Raw genomic sequence first — 20,486 nt, 5'->3', positions numbered from 1 at the left:
TTCTTAAAAAAAACCCCAAAAACTCAGGCAAACTACACCACAGGGATCCAGCTCATTACAGTCACTTTTCATACAACAAAGGGAAGAAATGTTTTCATACAACAAAGGGAAGAAATGGGAAAAACGTGCTGTTTGCCTAGCGCAACAATTTGTATCGAGTCGATCTGAAGTGCTCATCAACAAGTGTTCTTCTTGACAGACTCCTGATGTTACAGTATTAACCTGGTATATATTTTTTTCATTGATTTGGTTACTAATGGGACAACTATTCATAGCCCATTTTCACAGTTTTGCGAAAGCACACATGAAATATTAGCATACAAAACATCAGTGAAACCATTTTTACATTACTGCAATTACAAAATGACTGTATAACAGGAGTATTTATCACACTTCTATCCATATATTTTTTTTCCCCGATTTATTCCCATCCAGCTGACGTGGTAAACAAGATGGGCAATTACCCCAACGCACTGCCTTTCTCAGCGCACCACTGTCTTGAATGCCCTACTCTATAATGGAGGGTGTAAATCACAAAATGACAAAATGTTTTGGGCTGGAAGGGACCTTAAAAGATAGCGTAGTTCCAACCCCCCTGCCCTGGGCAGGGACACCTCCCACTAAACCAGGTTGCTCAAAGCCCGTCCTCAGCCACTCTTCTACATACCACGGTCCACAGATTTAAGCCACGGGCTTTATTCAGCCATCGCCACTGAGCAAGTTCCTCCCCAGCTGAAAAGCAACCAACCACCCAGCAAAGAATTCTAAAGAACTGAAGAACCTGTAGGCCTTTTGAGTTTAAAAAGAAAAAAAAAAGGGGGGGAGGGGGGCTATTTCAAGGCCCAAGGAGGCCTAACGCGTGGCTGCTCGCTCCCGTTCCCCACAGAAGGCAAAGGCAGGGAGCCCCAGCGAGCACCTGGCCGCAGGCAGGCCGGCGAGCTCGGCTTCCCGCCCGCAAGCCTGCGGCAGCCACCGCTGAGGCCTCCTAACGGCGGGTTAACGGGGCACCAGCCACCGCTCTGCCCACAGAGGAGCGGAGCGGTCCGCCCGGACGCCTTCCCGCCCGCCGGCCCCGCGCATGCGCTGGCCGACGCGCCTGCGCAGCAGCCCCGACGGAGCGGAGCGGCGCGGGCCCGCCTCGGAGCCCTTCCCCAGCCTGGCCGGCCGCCGCCCCCGGCTGCCCCGCGAGTACGGCCCCCGGTCCGCCCGCCGGGCAGCGTCCCTGCTTCGGGCGGGTGAGTAACGGCGGCGGCCCGCGGGGCACCTGCTCTGACGGGCCTCAGCTGTGCCGCTGCCGGCCCCGGGGGCTGGGGAAGGGGTAGTGAGGAGACGGGACGGGCGCTTCTTGGGACTGGGAGAGGCCGGCAGAGAAGGGGAAGGCGCCCGCAGGCGTTGTCAGAGGGGCCGGGGACGCCCCTGCGCGGTGCCCGCCCTCCTGGCTCCTGCCAAGGCCCCTCGGCCGCGGGAGAAGCGCGGCTCCTGTCGCGGGTCTGGGCGCTTGGCCGAGGGCTCCGGCGCTTGGCTGCTCAGGGCCGGAGAAGAGCGGTGAACGCTCGTGATGTGGTGGCTTGCTGGGGGATAGGGGGGCGCGGCGCGGAGCTGGCTTCCCTCCCCGTTCTCACGTTCATCTCCCCTCAAACAGCATCGCCCTGCGGCCGCCCCGGCTTGTGAACTGCCCCCGGGGAGCCGGTCCGCGGGTCGCTGCCCAGGGGAGGAGGCTGGAGGCTGCTTTCGCTTCGGGGTCCGCGGCTGCTCGAGGTTAGGTGTGTGGTTCAGCGTCCTTTGGAAGCAAGGAGAACCCTGGCATGCTCAAATCAAAACCTCTTTATATAGTAGATATAACTTAATGCTGTCTTATCACGTTTAGAACAAAGAAAATGCAGCAGGATTGTTTTTTCTTCTTGCTGCTGTCTTTGTTCTAAATTCAAACCTGGTTAGCGAAAAAGAATCACATTCCCTTTTTTGTGAATAATACAGTTATCCATGTTAGAATTGCCGTATTTCAAATACCTCTTTCTGAATTGGGTGGACCAAAAAGAAACCTTTACGCTACTGAAAGTACTTAAAAATATACACATATATATATATAGCATGGAAGTACAGCTATAAAGTGTCGGCATGCCATATGTAATGCCTTCTTCCCTCTTTTATGATTTTCAAGGGCCTTTTAGAAAAGTCTTTAGAAAACGACTTTTCCTATGCAGCCACTTCTTGAGAAATTTCCCAGTTTTTCTAATGCTAGAAACACTCCTGATGCTTTTCCAAGGAAGATGTGTCAACCTCTGTTGCTTCTTTTTGATTATTTGTGTTCCCCAGACCAGAACATGCTGTGTAAACGTTGTGGTTTGGACAGGCTCTTATCAGCCCTCGGGGAAGCTTACTAAATCTCACCTGGTCAATCACTTGGGAACCAAAGTAATGTTTCTCGGTGCACATCTGCACTGTAGCTCCAGAATGAGGTGCTTTGAAGGCCTAGAAGCTTCAGCTCCGTCTAGAGCTGATCTGTCATTTGAGAGTTCAAGCTCCTACGAGCTGGTAAATCTTAGCAGAAGCTAAGCTGAGAAAACTTTGCTGAGAAGCTTTGATACTGGCCATGAGCTACCAGCCTCGGTGACTTTTGGCTGACCTTACCCTTGCATCAAGAAAGTCAGATTTTTTCAGAGCTCTCTTCTGTGTTGCACTTTCATTTGTTATGTTTAAGGAGCATCAGAACAAATAAATTACGGTATTTGCTGGTTCTTACTAAAATAGATACATCTGTTTTATGTGAACATACTTTCTTTGCATTGCGTATTTCCCTTTTGGAATCAGTAAAACTGGGAAAAAAAACCAGCCATAGGGTGGGGTATTGAAACTTGAGTTATCATATGACCAACATGATGTGGAGTAATTAAACCCCCCCCCCCTTTTTTTTTTTCTCTGACTAAAGAAACATACTTATTTTGGAAAATGCGATAGGGAAAAGAAGCTTTGTTGTCTGTCCGTCTGTACTCTTTTTTTTTTTTTTTCTCATAATGTAAAGGACAAAGAGAAAGTTTGTCTGCAGGATAGCTTAAGGGTACAAAGAGTAGTAGTGAGTGAGGAAGAAAAACCCCATCGCTGTCAAGTATGAGCTTGAATGGGAGAGGTTATCCTTGAGACAGGCTGGCTATTAAGTTTGGAGAACAGTTTAGAAAATACTTCAGCGTTTTTCATGCATGCCTTTTTTTTCATGGAGATACTAGTTTTAAGAAGAACAGCTGGATATTTCGTAGTAGTGTGATGTTTCATACTATTTACTCGCATCTAAGAAACAAAATTATTTGGAACAGAGATAGTCATGGAGGAATAAATAAATTTATTTTCTGCTTTTAAGTCTATATAGCAGCTTACAAACTAAAAGTAAACTAAGGGTTTTTTTTGGAAAAGGGGACTGAATGTTATGGAAATGCAGGTTCTATCCTTTCATGGTAAAGCTTTATATTTTTTTGATGTTTAATAAAGGAAATTGTAGTATCTGTAATCATAAAAGGAGAAACCAAAAGGCATCAACTGACTCCTGTGCATTCAGTCTGGACCTGAAAGTAACAACTCATGATTCAGAAAAGAGTGTGTGGTAGTGAAGAGTACACTGACAGAGTTAACTGAAGATCCTAATTTCTTCAGGCACCTTTCATGGGAAAATTTGCCAAAGGACTTTGCAGTACGGAGTGACTGGGTGATTAAAAAAAAAAAAATAAAAATAACATTATTTATTTTAAATGCTTGCTTGCTCTCCCTTCTAATTTGAGAGTTAGGGGCATGAAATTAAACTAGCAGGTGAGTTTCTAAACGGAAGGTGTTTTTTCATATTGTACAAAGAAATGACCTTTTGTTCAGGAAGTCTCTGATCCGCAAATAGCTGAGGATGCCTAACTATTCTGGTAAAGCATTGCTCTACGTTGGACCTCTTCTTTGCCCATAGGCAGAGACTGATGATCTAAACTAATTTATTCTTCTTTCTGACCTCTTACAGACGGATCTTTTTGTTCTTTAAAAATGAATTTGCTAGGCAGGAGAAAGAGCTTTGAACTGCTTACATTTTTGGCTGGTACATCAGCACGGTTCAACAAATTTGGGGTGAGAATCCAAAAGCTGCTACTAGTTAACAAGTCATCAGAGGAGTCAGAGTAACTCTTTGTGTGTGAGATCTTAATCTGCATAAAGCTGAAGTTATTCAGGATAACTTTTTCCTACTGAGAAGGGGAATTGCTGTTAGATCCAAGTGCACCCAACAGTCCAAGGCAAGATACTTCATAAATATGTAGGAATGACCAGTGTACCTCAGTAAATTAAAGTCAGATTCTAAAATTTGGATATTCATGACAGAAATACAAAATCACAGCTATGCTCTCTGTAATGGCTGTTGAATCAGAAATGTGTTCTAAGATTTTTCCAGTTCCAAGGATAGACGTAACTTCAGGTAGCTGTTTCACATGGCATGTTTGCTCTGTCTGTTTCCCCAATATTACCGTTCTGCTGTGGCACTAGCGTTGATGAGCATAATTTATCTGTCACTGTCTCTAAAGAGTAGCTCTGAACAAGATTAAATGATATAATGCAAGCATTGCCAACCTGTAGCTCTTCAGTGCGGCTTTTACAGCATGGTTATCTGTGCTAGGACCGAATTATATCATCGTCGTTGAGACTGATGTCTCCCCAAAACACAAGCTTTTACCATAGGTAGCACTCACTTGTTCTAGAAATTTTGCACTTTGATGCTGAGCCTCTATATAAGCATCTAGAGGTTCATAATATGCTGTGGTAGTCCAGGGTCTGTCCTGATGCTAGTCAAATTTTAGGAAGTATGCTGCTTGTTTTTAGTATACTTTCGTTATAAATATTGCACTGAAAAAATACTTGTTAAAATAAGAATGTGGAGTACTAAGATCAATTCCTGACACTTCAGAAAAAGAACTTTATGATAGAAATCTTTATGCAATAGAGGAGGAATTCAGTAGCAGATATGTCAAGTAAAGAATAAAAAGGAACAGTTTCTTCAATATGGAATAGAAAAGCCCAAATTAAAGACCTTATGAACATTCTAATTATAGACATTACAGTCATTAATTCTTTTTTTACAGAAGAGATGAGATAAAATAATAATTGCAGAAGTAATCTATCACTCGAAGTCCTGTATATTGTTTGATGAAGATCAATAGCATCTGTTTAAATTAAAGAAAACTGAATACAGAAATACATTAGCCAGGTGAATGATATTGTTTCCTTTTAAAAAAAATAAAAACCCTGACCCTTTAGAAAACTTCAGTTTGTCTAATCCAAAAATTGAGTTAAACTCCCAGAGAGAGGTAGCATGATAAGACTAGACAGACTGAAAAGATCAGAAAAATAGTCAAAGTAGTTTGAATGTATTTAAAGGCAATTTCTTATTAGAAGAAAAATGTTCTGGACTCCAGACAATCTCTTTGACAAAATTAAGATTTTGGGATGGATTGTGAGCTATAGAAAAAGAACCCTGTAATTTGATGTAAAGCGATGTGAAATCTGTTAATGGAAAGTCTTAAATTAAGTACTATAAGCATATATGCTTGCATATATGCCATAAAATCATTTTCCCTGACAGTAGCCAAAGGGAAATCCAGTTGGGCAAAATAAACAGCATCATTTTTTTTCTCTTCCCTTCCCCCATCTGTGCTATTAACTCTTTTGTTTGTATTAGTGCTGTGATACTCTTTCAGCTGAGTCAGTGCATAGGGGGTTTTTTGTTTATTTTTGAGATGTTAACAGGGTTTTGCTCTTTAAATGCATGAGTGACCTTACTGTGAAAACCAGATGACTCCCAGAAGTAACTAAAACAGATGAACGGATTACGGTTGGAAAGGGAAGCAGAGCTTCCCTTTTTGACAGTGTCATGCTGCTAATCCAATTCAGGCTGTATTGTTAAAAAGCATGTTCTGAAATTCCTTATCTAAAATTATCACAGCAGTAACAAATAGAGAGTTGTGACAACTGAGCTATATGTTAATGCACTTTAACAGTAGTAAAGAACATTTGTAGGAAACTAAGGTGAGACGCTTTATAAGATTTTTAGAATGACCTGTGTATATCTCAGTAAATTCAAGTAAGATTCTAAAATTTGGAGGTCAGTGACAGAAATACAAAATCACAGCTATGCTATGTCTAATGGCTGTTGAATCAGAAGTTTATTCTAAGACTTTTCAGTTTAGTGTTGCCAGTTTTATGCATAATCTTGTTCCACATAATTCTGTGGTAACCCAAATTTCATTAATCCTTTTCTCTGGCTCTCTTGTGTTTAATGTGGAACAGGAATCAAAGTTATAAATAAAGTTGCCAGTCATTCCGTTTTACTGATTTTCTTCCCCCTACTTTCAGGGCTCAAATCTTGCTGTGTACTATTGATCTTGTTTTGCACTTAGTCCTGGGATTTTGTAGTGTCACGTAGCTGTGATGTTGCACTAGCAGGATGCCAGCAGCTAACTGACAGGTTGAGGTACGTCCTTAATGCTATGTCATTTTTTGTTTACATAATTCAGAAAACAAATTAGAATTTTACATTTGTAAAGTTGCAAAGCATCATTGTTTCAAGTTTAATTTGCCGAAGTATTTAGTCAATGTATTGATTAACTAAATACAAAGTGGTTGGTCCAAAGCCAGTAAATAGGTTAGTAAATAAAACCTGTATTCTGAACATAAGCTGTATTTCTGTCATATCCCATTTTGTCCTTTACTCTTGTTCTGCTACATTATTCTCCTTTCATGGCTTCTGCTTGGTTTTTTTTTTTTCCTTCTTTTTTCTGTGCTATTTATATCAGACTTGTCAAAACATGATAGTTTTGAAATAATGTAGGCAGAATTTCCATTTCATGGGATTTACTTGTGTTAGGAAAACAATGAATTTCAAAAGTAAGATGTTTTTATAAAATACATGAGTCCTTGGTGGTAGAACCTCAGAACTTGATGGAGTCTCAAATTCAGAAGTGTTTTTTGTTCTTCTCTCCCCATTGCAAAGAGCTGTTAGTTTTACAGTCAATGTATGCATCACATTTGTCTCTGCGTTATTTCTATTATGTAGAAAAATTATGAAGCATTTCATGCTATTGAATTAGGTAATAAGAGATCTGACTTTAAAATATTTGTCTTTTGATCAGTTGCGGCCAAAATCCTTCTGTTTGGATTCTGAACTATGACATCATGGCAAGATTTCGCAGAAGAACATGCATCATTTTGTTGCTTTTTATTTTGTTTATTTGCTCCATAATGATGGCTTTGAAGACTCTGAGACCTGACAGAGCTGGCTTTGGGGATCCGTTTGGACTTGGTTTGTTGCCCGAGCTTCAACAACGGACAGTGCTCTTAGACAATAAACAGAATTCACTAAATAGGATTCAAGGGGATACTGCAACGCGTGTCACTAATTTGCATGGTATCGCAGTCAATACTATGAAGGCATCTATGCCTCCTGTAAACAAGCTGGAAGAAGAGCTGTCTTCTCCTAATTATAACTTTCATATATTCTACTATAGTTGGTTTGGGAATCCACAGTTTGATGGTAAATATATTCACTGGAACCATCCGTTGTTGCCACACTGGGATCCCAAAATTGCAAACAATTATCCAAAGGGAAGGCATAATCCTCCTGACGACATTGGGTCCAACTTTTATCCTGAACTCGGATCTTACAGTTCCAAAGACCCTTCTGTCATAGAAGCCCACATGAAACAAATGCGTTCTGCTTCAACTGGTAATGAATGTTAACGTTTCAGCATGTTGTTCATTTATCCAGCCTTAAGTGTGTGAACGAACACAACTGACCACTTCTTCCATTTTTTTCTGTGTAATTCTGAAAATGTTTGAAATTAATGTCTGTCTTTGTATTTCCGAGTTTTAACCCCCAACCGAAACCTACATCTTCAGAGCTGTGTCTCTTGAGTGTAACAGCACAGAAACGTAAGAACTATATTTGTAATCCTGTAGGTGCACGTGTTTCATGACTTACTGTTAAGCAGTGATAACATATGTAGAAAATACAGACACCGTTGCTAGAATATATTGTCTGTGTATTTTATTTTTGGAGATGAATACTTCAGTTTTAAGAACAGATTTCAGTAAATTATATTAACATGTTTATGGAGCAGTCCGTTCAAATAGGAGCTTTTTTTTCTTCTGAATTCTTTGTGTGTAATAATGTATTGTGTGTGATTATGTATTAATTCATATGTCAAAGCACATGCAGTATTATAGTTTTTATACAGTTTATATTTTATGCAGTGTATTTATAGGTGCTATCATTAACTATGGAAATGTCTAATCAAAACCTTCTTGAACTCAGGTATGATAGTTTCAGTGTAGCTAATTACAGTTTACTTCTTTGTCCAAAAAGTATCTTTTTTTCCCAAATCAAATTGATGTTTCCTTTCTTAAATAAGATGGACTATATACATAAGAATATTCAAGGCATTTTTGGTGTTATTCTTTGTTGTTGGGCTTTATGGTCCTTTTTATGTTCATTTTCTTTAAAATAAGTAGTCATATAGTCTAATAATAAACTCTGAAAAGCTTCGGTAAGTGTAATTGGAGGAACATGACCAGAGCTCATAGTATTATTCAGAGTGCTAATTACCTTGAATTGAATCTCTTTCCTTCACCTAATCACTAAGGTTTGATGTAATTGTTATATTCCCATTAGTAGTGTTTACATATATAATGTTTACTTCTTGGTTATTGTTTTCTCCTGGTTTTTAACCTAACCTGTATTTTGTACAAGGGTTAATACAAACTTAGGAAATTTCTCACCCTTTTCAGTAATACAATAACTCCATTAACAGGACTGCTAGCAACAGTGGGAAAACTATTGCAGAGAAATCTCAGGCATTAGTTGCCAGTAAGCGCTTTTTTAGTCTTATCTAAAGCAAAATAATGCATGAGAGAGGGCACTTGTAGCTTTAGCAGAATCTGTGATGTTTCTCATCCTCTTAATACAAACATCAGCTTATAAAGCTGAACTGCTGGTAGAAATGGTGCAAAATAACTAGAAAAAAAGCTTATCGAAACAAGTTTTTTTCTCGTAACTTAAGTTGAATTTCCATTTAAAACTTGGCAGTGTGAAAGAACAGTTCATGCTTGCTGTGACATGTTCTTTGTAACATATTACTGGTATTTGTGAAAAGTGATTTTTTTGTTTTTTTTTCTGATGTTATTCTGACTTACGTATTTAAGTACACTTGAATTTGTTCTCTTCCATCTAGATTTGACCAACTTTTTTTCCTCAGGTCATTACTTCAAATACTGCATCTTTTTTTTTAATAAGAATTATACTTTGTTCATTTTTGGTGTACTGTGAGGCTGACTATTTACAGTTTCTTCTTTTTGTCTCTTAGCCAAAGTCTAATCCATGACTGCATTTTACATTCTGTCAAATAATAATTTTTCTTCTAGCCTTTTTGAGGCTTTATCAGGGATCTTACAAAAGGAGAAAAATGTAAGTGGTTATTTCAAATGGTATTGTGTAATGATCAAAAGCATTTAAGCGATTGGAGCAGCAGGAGTCTCATGCAGTGCTTCTTTGTATTCTTCTTATATGTTATAATTCTTTCCTTATTTATTAATTTCCTAATAGTTAACAGATTAATACAATAGATTTTATTCCTCAGATTGCTTGGTGATTTTTTTTTTTTTTTTTTTTACCAGCCTGTTTTTGCAATAGTCCAGTTTGAAGTTCTTCATTTATCTTGAAAGACTGAACTCTGGTTTCTCTGGTTTTAAACATGTTTATGCTACTGGTTTTGGCATTGAGTCCATCCCTTTTTAGACTGCTGAAGTGGTACATAACTTTATTTTCTAATCACAGGAAAGAAAATATTAAGTAATCTTTCCCAGGGAAAGAACAATGCAAAGGTTAATTTAGGTTCCTTGATGAGCAATTCTGTCTCCTAAATTTTTCCCTGTTTCATAATGGTATAGAAGAGGGTCTCGACAGGTGTCGTATTCAAGATACCTTGAGTGTAACCTGAGTTTATTGCTGCTGTTCTACTTGTCCTTTACCTCTTACTCACTTGAATTTTGTCGTTTTCTTTTGTGGGAAATAAAATATAGGGTGATAAAATGCAGTAAAATATTGCATTTTTCTTTTCCTTGCCCAGACTAGTTCTTGTGATAATTAGTCTATTGTTTGTGATTCTCTTTTTGATAAAATATTGAGACTATGCTGAGGGTAGTTGAACTAAGTTCTGTGTATAGTGAGCTCAAACCTCTGATTTTCATGTTAGAAGATGATTCTGTATTCACTCTAATTTATGTTTTCCTTTTCATAATTTTGGGCTTGTTTGGAAATTGATAGTCAGAAATGTTATAATATTAGTAAAATAGATGGAATTTAGAGTATATACTTCCCTCCCTCAGTGACCTGTAATGAGTACTTAAATGTTTACCTAATTAAGAAGAATCGCATTTTGACTTATTCTTCCATATGTTTTAAATAGTATTGTTAGGAAAATATTCCTCCATCGGTATTTAATGTGTTTGTTTCTGTCTTAACTTCTTCCTGACATTATTTCCAGCTACACACACAAAAGGTTTAACTTACTTATCTGGCAGCATTTGTTTTAGAAGGGAGGGGTTTAGACTTTTTGAAGAAATATGTGTTCTTTTTGCTTTCATGGAGAGCATCAGGAAAACTTACAGCATTGTGACGTTATATTTGCTGTCATCTTTTTTGACAGGAATTTTTAACATCCTTAAATTATTGAGGGTTACTCAAGGCTTTGTTTTGGTTTTAATAGTAAATTTAAAAACTAATTTCACATGGTTGGAAGGGTAGACTGCAGCACAGTAACTGTTTTTAGCAAGAAGGAAGGTTGTGGGATTACAGTCACTGCTTCTAGTATGAAATGGTTGTTTTGTCGTAGAGCCGGAGGAACAATGGAGAAATAGGGTGGGGAATAAAGTTTCATAATATAAGAATCTCTTCAGTCACATGCATAGCCCTTATCTCTTGAGTGTTCTCTGACCATCGGTATCTTGATATTCTCTGCCTGTACTGTGGCATAGCTGTAATGCATTAGCTGGGAACAGTCTCGTCCTCTTGGTACAACCTGGAGGTTAGGATGCTGTGCTGAAAAGTGGAGGGAATGGCTCTAAGTGTTAGGCTGGGGACACCGAGCACAGATCTGTTCCCTTGACAGATGATCTTACCACTGTTTGGGTTGTTGTCTTTTAAACAAAGAGAGAAGTTAAAATCCACTCTGAGAATACTGAGATTTCGTAATTGGTTAAAAAGTAATTTGAAATTCTCATTTATATTATGTAGACTTCACATCAAACAATAATTGTAACTCACGACAATGTTATAACATACATGTTTTATGTTAAACAACATGATTTAAAACTTAAGTTTTGTATTTTCAGGTGTAATAGTGCTTTCATGGTACCCACCGGGTATGGCTGATGAAAATGGAGAACCAACTGATGATTTGGTGCCTGTTATTTTGGATTATGCACACAAATATAATCTAAAGGTAAAATATTTTTAAGATGCATAAAATAGGACTACTTAGGAAAGTAAACTTTGGTAAAAGTTTACTACATTTAACTCATGGTGTAGAGCCGGGAGGCTTGTAATGTAATGGTGGCTTCTGTTTCTGTCTCTTATTACACTGCAGTTCATTTGGGTCATAGAAGCAGGTGTAAGTGCCCTTTGACTTACGCTGAATTTTGATAAGACCTAAGCAATATTGCCTTATAACTAGAATAAATATTATAATCTGCCTTGTTTCTGTTTTGCTTCAGATCTAAAGCTTACAGAATCTAAGGTATGGTATTATGGAATTTTTTTTTTCTTTTTAGGAAGCAGTTTTTAAAATCAGACAATATGTTGTTTTCAAATGACTCTTTAGAGTTGAGGAAAGTATTACATGTTGCAAAATACTGTGGAATACAATGATCTATAAACTAAGGAAGTTTGAGAAAGAAGAAAGACTGACTTTATTTTTTGCATTGCTACAGAACTTGTTGGCTCCTGATCACAGAGATCAGGAGCAAGCACCTATGAGTAATAAAGAGAGATTTAGAAATTCTAGTTTGACTGAATGCCTTTATTCCAGAAGGTATCAGGACCACTTGACTTGGACAGTAAGGTCTGAGAGGTGCTACTCTGACTTTAGGTTACTCCAGGGCATGACATGCTATAAAGGCTGAATTACCAGCTTCCTGAAATAGGCAAAATATCAAATCAATTACATGGATTGATCAGTAGAGTCTAAAATTGTGGTTTCATTTTGTTTATTTTTAAAGTAAAACTTGTATTTTCCCTTGGGATAAAGAAAATATGCATTTCCTTATGGTCTTTCCGAGTATTAAATTTAAGTTTTTAAATTATCTAAGTAGCTGTATACGTTTCATCTCTGGACGGTGTTGTCTGTAGTCCCTGGTCTGTACTGGGGACTAAAAATACAGCGTGTACATTTGCTCTGGTTTTAGTTGGACATGCAAGTTGCAGATTCTCGGGGAAATTTCCTGTCACTAGTAGCAACCGTAGATTCTTTGACAAGTGGGAGGATAGTAGGAAAGTTAAGTCAGATAGAGAAGTAATTTTGAAACGGTTAAAAATGCTGTGTGAATTTCATTATGTGACATAAATTGCACATATGTAATAGTAAATTATTAAAAAGAAAAAAAGAAGTATTATCCTTCCCCCAAATTTTCAGATCCTCTGATGGAGCTAGCTCTCAACAAAAAGAATTTGTTAACATATAAGTCTCTCAAAGGAGCCAAGGCAAGATTGTAGAATCATAAAATGGTTAGAGTTGGAAGGGACCTTAAAGATCACCTAGTTCCAACCGCCCTGCCATGGGCAGGGACACCTCCCACTAGACCAGGCTGCTCAAAGCCCCATCCAGCCTGGCCTTGAACACTTCCAGGGATGGGGGATCCACACCCTCCCTGGGCAGCCCATTCCAGTGCCTCACCACCCTCATAGTGAAAAATTTCTTCATAACATCTAATCTAAATCACCCCTCTTTCAGTTTAAAACTGTTACCCCTCATCCTATCGCTACAGTCTCTGATAAAAAGTCCCTCTCCACCTTTTCTGTAGGCCCCCTTTAAGTATTGAAACACTGCTACGAGGTCTCTCTGCAGCCTTCTCTTCTCCAGGCTGAACAACCCCAACTCTCTCAGCCTGTCTTCATAGCAGAGGTGCCCAGCCCTCTGTTCATCTTCGTGGCCCTCCTCTAGAGTCAATCCAACAGGTCCGTGTCCTTCTTATGTTGGGAGCTCCAGAGCTGGATGCAGTACTGCAGATAGGGTCTCTCTCACCAGAGCGGAGTACAGGGGCAGAATCACTTCCCTCAACCTCTTGGCCACACTTTTGATGCAGCTCATGACGCTGCTGGCTTTCTGGGCTGCAGGCGCACATTGCTGACTCATGTTGAGCTTCTCATCCGCCAACACCCTCAAGTCCTTCTCAGGGCTGCTCTCAATTCATTCTCTGCCCAGCCTGTATTTGTGCTTGAAATATGAAATAAGCTACCAAGGAAAATGCATGTAATAGTGTGGTAATGACTGGAATATGGATGGAACTGCTGTTACTGCTTGGAATAGTTACTGGAATACAGATATTCAGTATAGATGCTACCAGGGAATGCTCCCTTCACTGTAATGTTTTTAAACATTCTGGCACTAGTAAGTTATTACAGTTAAGTGTTAGGAACCTCAGTACACCAAAACCAACATACAAAACACATTTAGCAGACTTGCATTTAGCAGACATAATAGAAAAGATACGTCCTTTTGATTTGCCTGGTTTCGATAGTTGGAAATGAAGTAGGAAATGACAGTGCTCTTTGACCTGTCCTGTCAGTCCTAGTGATTTATTCTAACACTGTATTTTTCTACAGTTTGTACCTAATAGAGGTAGATATTGCCTCTACAATGGAAATCCACTACTGTTGCAGAGTTGCTGAAGACTTTATTAAATGCATTCTGCTTTAAAATTGCTTCTGGAAAACTAGTTGCTTTGATTAATGTAATATGCTCTTCCGTTTAATTGTATATTTGAAAACAATGGCATTTTTACATTGAAATGACTTGACAGGTATAGGTTAAATAATTCCATAAGCTCCAAACTTGAAATTCAGAGCAGTAGCAGTACATTATGTTAGGTCTAGTTCCAAGAGTTTATTGCTGTTGATAAATTTATAAAACTTTAAAGTTTTCATATCCCATATCTTAAAATCTGTTTTGATGCTGAAAACTCTCTTGGAGAATTGTCTGTAGCAAATTTAATACGTTTTTTGGAAACTAAATATTCAACTGTTTCATTGGTTAATCAGTTCTTTGACATTCTAATAGATAATATTTTATTTCGGTTTTTAGTTTCTGCTATAGTTTTTTAAGTTTTCTGACGCATGCTTACTACTGGCTGTAGCCTATGAAAAACAAAAGCAGTGGTTTGTTTTCATGTAAAAAACTAAATATTTACTTTATCACCAAACTTCCTCGGACCTGAAGCTTAGCAGTGCAGGAGTTGAATTAGGGTCCAGTTATTCTCAAACTAGATAAATGAAAACGTTTGCTCTGTAAAGAACTATATTTATGTGACTGGTACTTGCTTCATATTATACGCAGTGCCCATGTATTCAATAGTAATTTACGTTTGTGTTGCTCTTACTACGTTTTCATCTTTTAGGTCACTTTTCATATTGAACCTTACAAAGATAGAGATGATCGCAGTATGTACCACAATGTCAAATACATCATCGACAAGTGAGTGTTTTCAGAATGATTTCCTTTGTGGTTTGTTACATGATGGTTTAGGGGACTTCTGTATATTATCTAAAACTTTGAAGAATATATAAAAATGTGTACCGAGATTGAAGAAAACTATAGGAAACTTTCTTCACGTTTCAGTGGTGCAAAACTCAGTCTGTTGTTTAAATGTTGAAGCATGAATTTTACAGAGATACTCAAATGTAAATTGCTTTCATTAGTATCACAAGTCATGATACTTCAGATTAAAGCAGTTAAAGTATTAGCTACGTGGTATATAAATTAAACACACGTTTTTATAGTAACAAACTAGCAGCTAGAGCTTCAATGTGTTGACCTCTACTGATTTTAATTCAGCTTGAAAAATTCTGTACAGCTACTAGTTGTTTTGTTTATCAATGCTACTTAGACTGTCTTATTTCATACTGAATTAGAGGATTGCCCTTCAGAGAAAACTAATACCTATAGCACAGTTTGACACTAAGTTAGTAATTTGTAGTAATTTAAAGGTTCTTTGCAGATTCATTATTTAATACTTCATCAAACACTGTATTGAAAATGGATATGAATTGCTATGTTTTGAGGCTCATGCACTGTCTTTAAATTAGCTTTTAGGAAAAGTCTTCAGCTCAGATTGTGAAACAGTGTTTTCCAAATGGCAATTTTTGTCTTAATGATACTTGTTTGCTTTATAGATATGGAGGCCATCCAGCCTTTTACAGGCATAAGACCAGCACAGGCAGATTTCTTCCCATGTTTTACGTTTATGATTCTTACGTTACAATTCCTGAAATATGGGCAAATCTGTTAACTGTTTCGGGATCCCAGACTATTCGAAATACTCCATATGATGCGTTATTCATTGCACTTCTTGTAGAAGAGAGACATAAGCATGACATTCACAGAAGTGGCTTTGACGGAATGTACACGTACTTTGCCACCAATGGCTTCTCCTATGGCTCATCTCATCATAATTGGGCAAGTTTAAAAGCCTTTTGTGATAGTAACAACTTAATGTTTATTCCAAGCGTGGGGCCAGGGTATATTGATACCAGCATCCGACCATGGAACAACCACAACACCCGTAATCGTGTCAATGGGAAGTACTATGAGACTGCCTTCAGTGCAGCCCTTTTGGTGCGACCAGAAATTATTTCTATTACATCTTTTAATGAATGGCATGAGGGAACTCAGATTGAAAAAGCTATCCCCAAACGGACTGGACAGGTGGTTTACCTTGATTATAAGCCCCATAAACCAAATGTTTACCTAGAGCTTACTCAGAAGTGGTCTGAGAAGTACAGAAAAGAACAAGAACAGTGGCTTATGTGAGCTGTTGCTGCTGCAGTTGTTTCCTAACGCATAGAGAAAGAAATTGAGAGCTGAAAAATCTGTTAAATGTCTTTATTATGGATATGTTCAAATTATTATATCTCTTGAATGTATATGCACTACTACTGAATTTGAATTTTGAAGACTAAAAAGACTATGAGAATATTGGATTTCTGTCTTATTAGATATTGTAGTTCAAGAATATTCAGGGAAAATGCTGGGTTTTTTCGTTGGTTTTTTTTTTGGTTGGTTTTTGTTTTAAACTTGCATGCTGAGCTTCCAGAACATCTGCATGGGATAACTTTACATGACCAAAGTAGAAGAAAAATTTGGCATAGTTATACTTATTCCTTTATTCTTGTAGTTGTGTTTCTAATTGAAGTGATGCTGTAATCTAAATTTTTGTCCGGATAGCTTCTTGCAGGATGCATGTCTGTAGTGTGTGGAATTATCTACATCTACTGTTTTTAATGCTTTGCACACAGGGAGTTCTTGATGTATGACTAGTTGGTGGTTAAAACACTGAAGGAGGTATGTGTGATACAACACTGGTGGTTTTTGTTTAAAAAAAAAAGTATTTGAACGATTGGGTTCCAAAGAACTGCTGAAGGATTTATAGTTTACTTCCATTAGTTCTGATTGGCACATGGTACAAACTTGTGCAGATTACTGGACACTGACCGGTAACATATTTTTTTCTATGTTACTTTGAATTTTAAAAAAAAAATGTGTTTGCAACAGAGGGTGGAAAAGATTTTTTTTTTTAAGGGGGAAAACCCCCCAAAGATGCAAAAAATATACTAAAGCTTCCATTGTTATATGCTGTCTGCTCATTCCAGGCACGGATTTAGTGTGTTTTTTAAAATGTTTAAAGATTCTAAAGCTAATATCTTACTAGTCCTACAATAAATATAATTTTAGGAAATGCTTTTTCATTTATGATTTAGGAGCAGTCTAGTTTGACAGCAACTACCCATTAGTTTAATTTGAAATCTGAGGTTTCTATTTTTCATACAGTTCATCTAGTTGTTCCAGGGTTCAGGGTAGCAGATACTAAAATCTTGTTATTGTTCAGGTGAGCTCCCTACCAACACTACCTTTAATACTGTGGTGTGGCTGGAAATGAGTACTTTCAAATGTTGTGATTATGAACCGTTTTTCTTAATGAAGCTTGAAAGGATCGAGTCACACAGATCTGCAGTCCTTTTTTTGGCATTTTCATGCAACTTCATAGTGAGGACCTGAACTTTGGAACAGTAGAAATTGCAGTGTTTTGTTTATTTGCAGCAAGTGTTTAATCTGTAGCTAAGTGGCACTTTTTAGTTGTTGGGGTTTTTTTTTATTTGTATACCAGGTGCTGATCCTGTGTTTTAGTTCATATGCTGAACTGTTGTGACCACTAGAATTCCATTGATTTCAACAGGACCCATGGAAATTGCACTCTCTACTCCGTTCTCACAGTAACCTGTCCATGAAGTCGTAAGGTGAATGTGAGGACTTCTGGTTAAAAAAGAAAACAAACCAAAAAAGAAAACAGTACGTTTTTTTTCCAGAAACTTTTGTCATTCCAAATAAACATAAACCAGTTACTACTACTATTTTCTAGAGTCTTTCTGGTATGAAAAAGGTTTGTTTATGTATCTTTCACTTCTTTACAGTTTAATTGTCTTGTCATTTCTCTGCAGTTGTTAAAGAGATGTGGTGTCATATAATGCCCACAGCTGCTTGAAAAAAAATGCAGAAATCGGGTGACAGATATATAACCTGGCGTGTTGGAGTGCGCCTCTAGAGTTATTGGAGTGTTATTAATAAATCTTCAGAATATTTTGCGTTTTCATACAGAGTTTCTGTAAACTCCAAAGTGCTTCTGAAATAAATGTTTACTAACGCTTATTTTATTATACTTATGCTCAGGTGGATAAACTGAAGTAGATATAGGTATGACCACAGTCACAAAATAATGTCTGAGACATGAAGCACTTGCTAGACTTCTACCACTTCTAAGTTAACCACTCGCTCCTTTTATTAAGGAAACTGATTTTACACATTTGTACTATAAGTCCCTTAAATAGTTATAAATAATTTGGGTTTATAATTTGTTATGTGTTAGTGCATTTACAGCCCAGAGAGCCCACATATTTATGTTAAATGTGAGGGAATTATTAAATTTTTGCATATTTATATTGCTTATATTATTAAAAAATCTTCTGAAATCAAACCTTTGAAAGGACAAGTCTCTCTGTTTTCCCCTGCCTTAAATTTGTGTCATCCTCCGGTCTTTTCTCACTGTAGTTGTCGGAGCTGTTTACTAGTCTTGACAACCTTGCCCTCAGCTTTCAGCTCCTTGCTTTCTCCTGGCGGCAGTTGATTTTCTCTGCGACTATAAAAGTTGCTCCTTTTGTTGCTGTGTATAAAACACTTGAAATTTGTTGCGGAGTAGCATACAACTGAGGTGATCTATCTTCATTTAAAATATAATTTATGGTAACAGTGTAATGGATCTTCATTACTCAGAAAGACTTCTGTAATTGCTGTAAAGGTATCGTTTAGCCCTTGCCATGAAGCAGTATGAGCCACGACACGCTGGTGTCTAATAGGATCTTTAAAAGAATATACAGAATTTCTGTAGAAAAGAATGAAAATTAAGTGCCTAGAAATTCATAGCCCCTGAGCACTTACTGTATTTTTATGTGCTTGATGTGTTTTAGAATATAAATATGCAACCCAATAAAATATTTCAGAGTTTAGAATTTAGTGATCCTAAGGAGGGCTGATGGAATAGCAACTACTAGAACTGCCCCACCTGCCTGCCAGTGCTTTCTCTGTACTTAGAGCAAACATTAGTGCTACTTCTTGTTATAGGGAATGGAGAGTTTTTCTGAAGCACTGCTGCTGCAGTCACGATAGGTTTTGGAAATTTGAGTCTGTGGGAGAGGATTTGTACATCTACAAAAAAATAAGATTGTTCCAAGTGCACAGTTGCACTGGGAGGGGGAAGGTGAATGTATTTAGAAGGTGATTGCTCCAATGTGCAACCAAAATTGGGGAAAAGGAAAGAATGTCTATTGTAAGCTTCAGATCTGAAATGGAATTTAAGGAAAATCTACATCCTATTTCACTTTGGCTTCACACCCCTATTACTTTTTGACTTTTTGGAAAAAAAAAAAAAATTGTAATGATTACTTCTAGTATTTTTACACGGATTAATTGCATTTGACTCATCTTGTTACAGTATGTTATAGTACTTAGAGTGATATACTACATGTATATAGATTAGGCAAGAAACATTATGGGAAGTTTTACTAGAGATCATGCCATGCTATGCCTCTGCAAATACAGAAATACCTGAAGTTATTGATCGCATAGTACTGACTGAGTATCCCCAGAGGGGAAATAGTTTCTGAGACAAGTAGCAAGTCTTTGTGGTAAAAGAGAACTTCTTTTTAAAAGAAAATCTGTAAGTTCATTTCTGCTCCTGTCAGTTGTGATCAAGTAAATGGTTTTAGTTCTGTGAGCTATCTCAGAACTGAAACTTAATCCATCTTCTCTGAAATAAGAATTTATATTAAATCTTTTATAGTAGTGCATGTTTCTCAGATCTATAAACTTGTACTGAATTTTGAGGGAAAGAACATCTGCATACGCTGTTACTATTTCAGTGGAAGCTGTAGATTATTGTGAATGTTGTTTCTGTACTGATGTTCATTGTGTTTGTCTAGTGCCTTTCTTTTGAGGTGCCAATAATTTGTCTCTTAAGAGGTTGTTGAAGCAGAAGGGTCTTCAGTGAACTCATTTTTATTATGAAACTTGATATGTATACACTGCATAGTTTGAATTAACATGTTTTACACATGGCTCGGGTTCTCTGGAAAGCATTTCACAGGAGTGTTTTCAGCACTCTGTTGCTAGTAGAAGATTGTGTCTCTGGGCACATGGACAAGGACGCACTGTAACTTAGGGCACTTTTTTTTTTTTTTTGGTGAATCTTGTGTACCTAAAAAGAGGAAATAAAGTATTTACAGACAAATTATTTACCACTTAATATAAGCTGAAAATATCTCTCCCAGTCTTAAGGTATTTTACAAGTATTGGTCCTCATCTTTCTACTTACTTAAGATAGTGTCAATGTTGCATTCCTTTTTTGTCTTTTACTTTTGACCAGCATGTTAAATGTTGCATAAACTTCTAAAGTGATTGTATTTCTAAGACTTCATAGTTGTAATATTCAGTAAAGAGAATCTACAAGATTATTGTCACTGCAGAAAAGCCCGATATGAATTTGATATTGTATAGGTATGATTTTGTTGTGAATGGATAGCGTATCTTTGCTATGTATTGAATAAAAAGAAAATACATTTCTTTTAATGCCCTACCTGCCTGTGGCAGAGATGC

The 20,486-nt window shown here is 37.6% G+C and overlaps 1 protein-coding gene across 4 annotated transcripts; it reads left to right on the top strand.

The window, feature by feature from the left end:
• The first annotated feature begins 1,107 nt into the window (after window positions 1–1,107).
• MANEA (mannosidase endo-alpha) lies at window positions 1,108–17,891 on the top strand. Of its 4 annotated transcripts, XM_054196307.1 has the most exons (7): window positions 1,108–1,235; window positions 1,643–1,763; window positions 6,373–6,490; window positions 7,149–7,741; window positions 11,404–11,513; window positions 14,683–14,759; window positions 15,458–17,891. In XM_054196307.1, the coding sequence occupies exons 4-7, from the start codon at window positions 7,192–7,194 to the stop codon at window positions 16,092–16,094; spliced, it is 1,374 nt and encodes a 457-aa protein (XP_054052282.1). In that variant the 5' UTR covers window positions 1,108–1,235; window positions 1,643–1,763; window positions 6,373–6,490; window positions 7,149–7,191; the 3' UTR covers window positions 16,095–17,891. The 4 variants fall into 4 exon arrangements, with proteins under 4 accessions (XP_054052282.1, XP_054052286.1, XP_054052284.1 ...); XM_054196311.1 differs by lacking the exon at window positions 6,373–6,490; XM_054196309.1 differs by lacking the exon at window positions 1,643–1,763 and having other exon boundaries at window positions 1,118–1,235.
• The last annotated feature ends 2,595 nt before the right edge of the window (window positions 17,892–20,486 follow it).

This window comes from Rissa tridactyla, chromosome 3 (genome assembly GCF_028500815.1).
Source record: "Rissa tridactyla isolate bRisTri1 chromosome 3, bRisTri1.patW.cur.20221130, whole genome shotgun sequence".
In the NCBI taxonomy this organism is placed as follows: Eukaryota; Metazoa; Chordata; class Aves; order Charadriiformes; family Laridae; genus Rissa; species Rissa tridactyla.
Note: the sequence above shows the minus strand (reverse complement) of the source record. Positions and strands in the feature narration are given on the sequence as shown.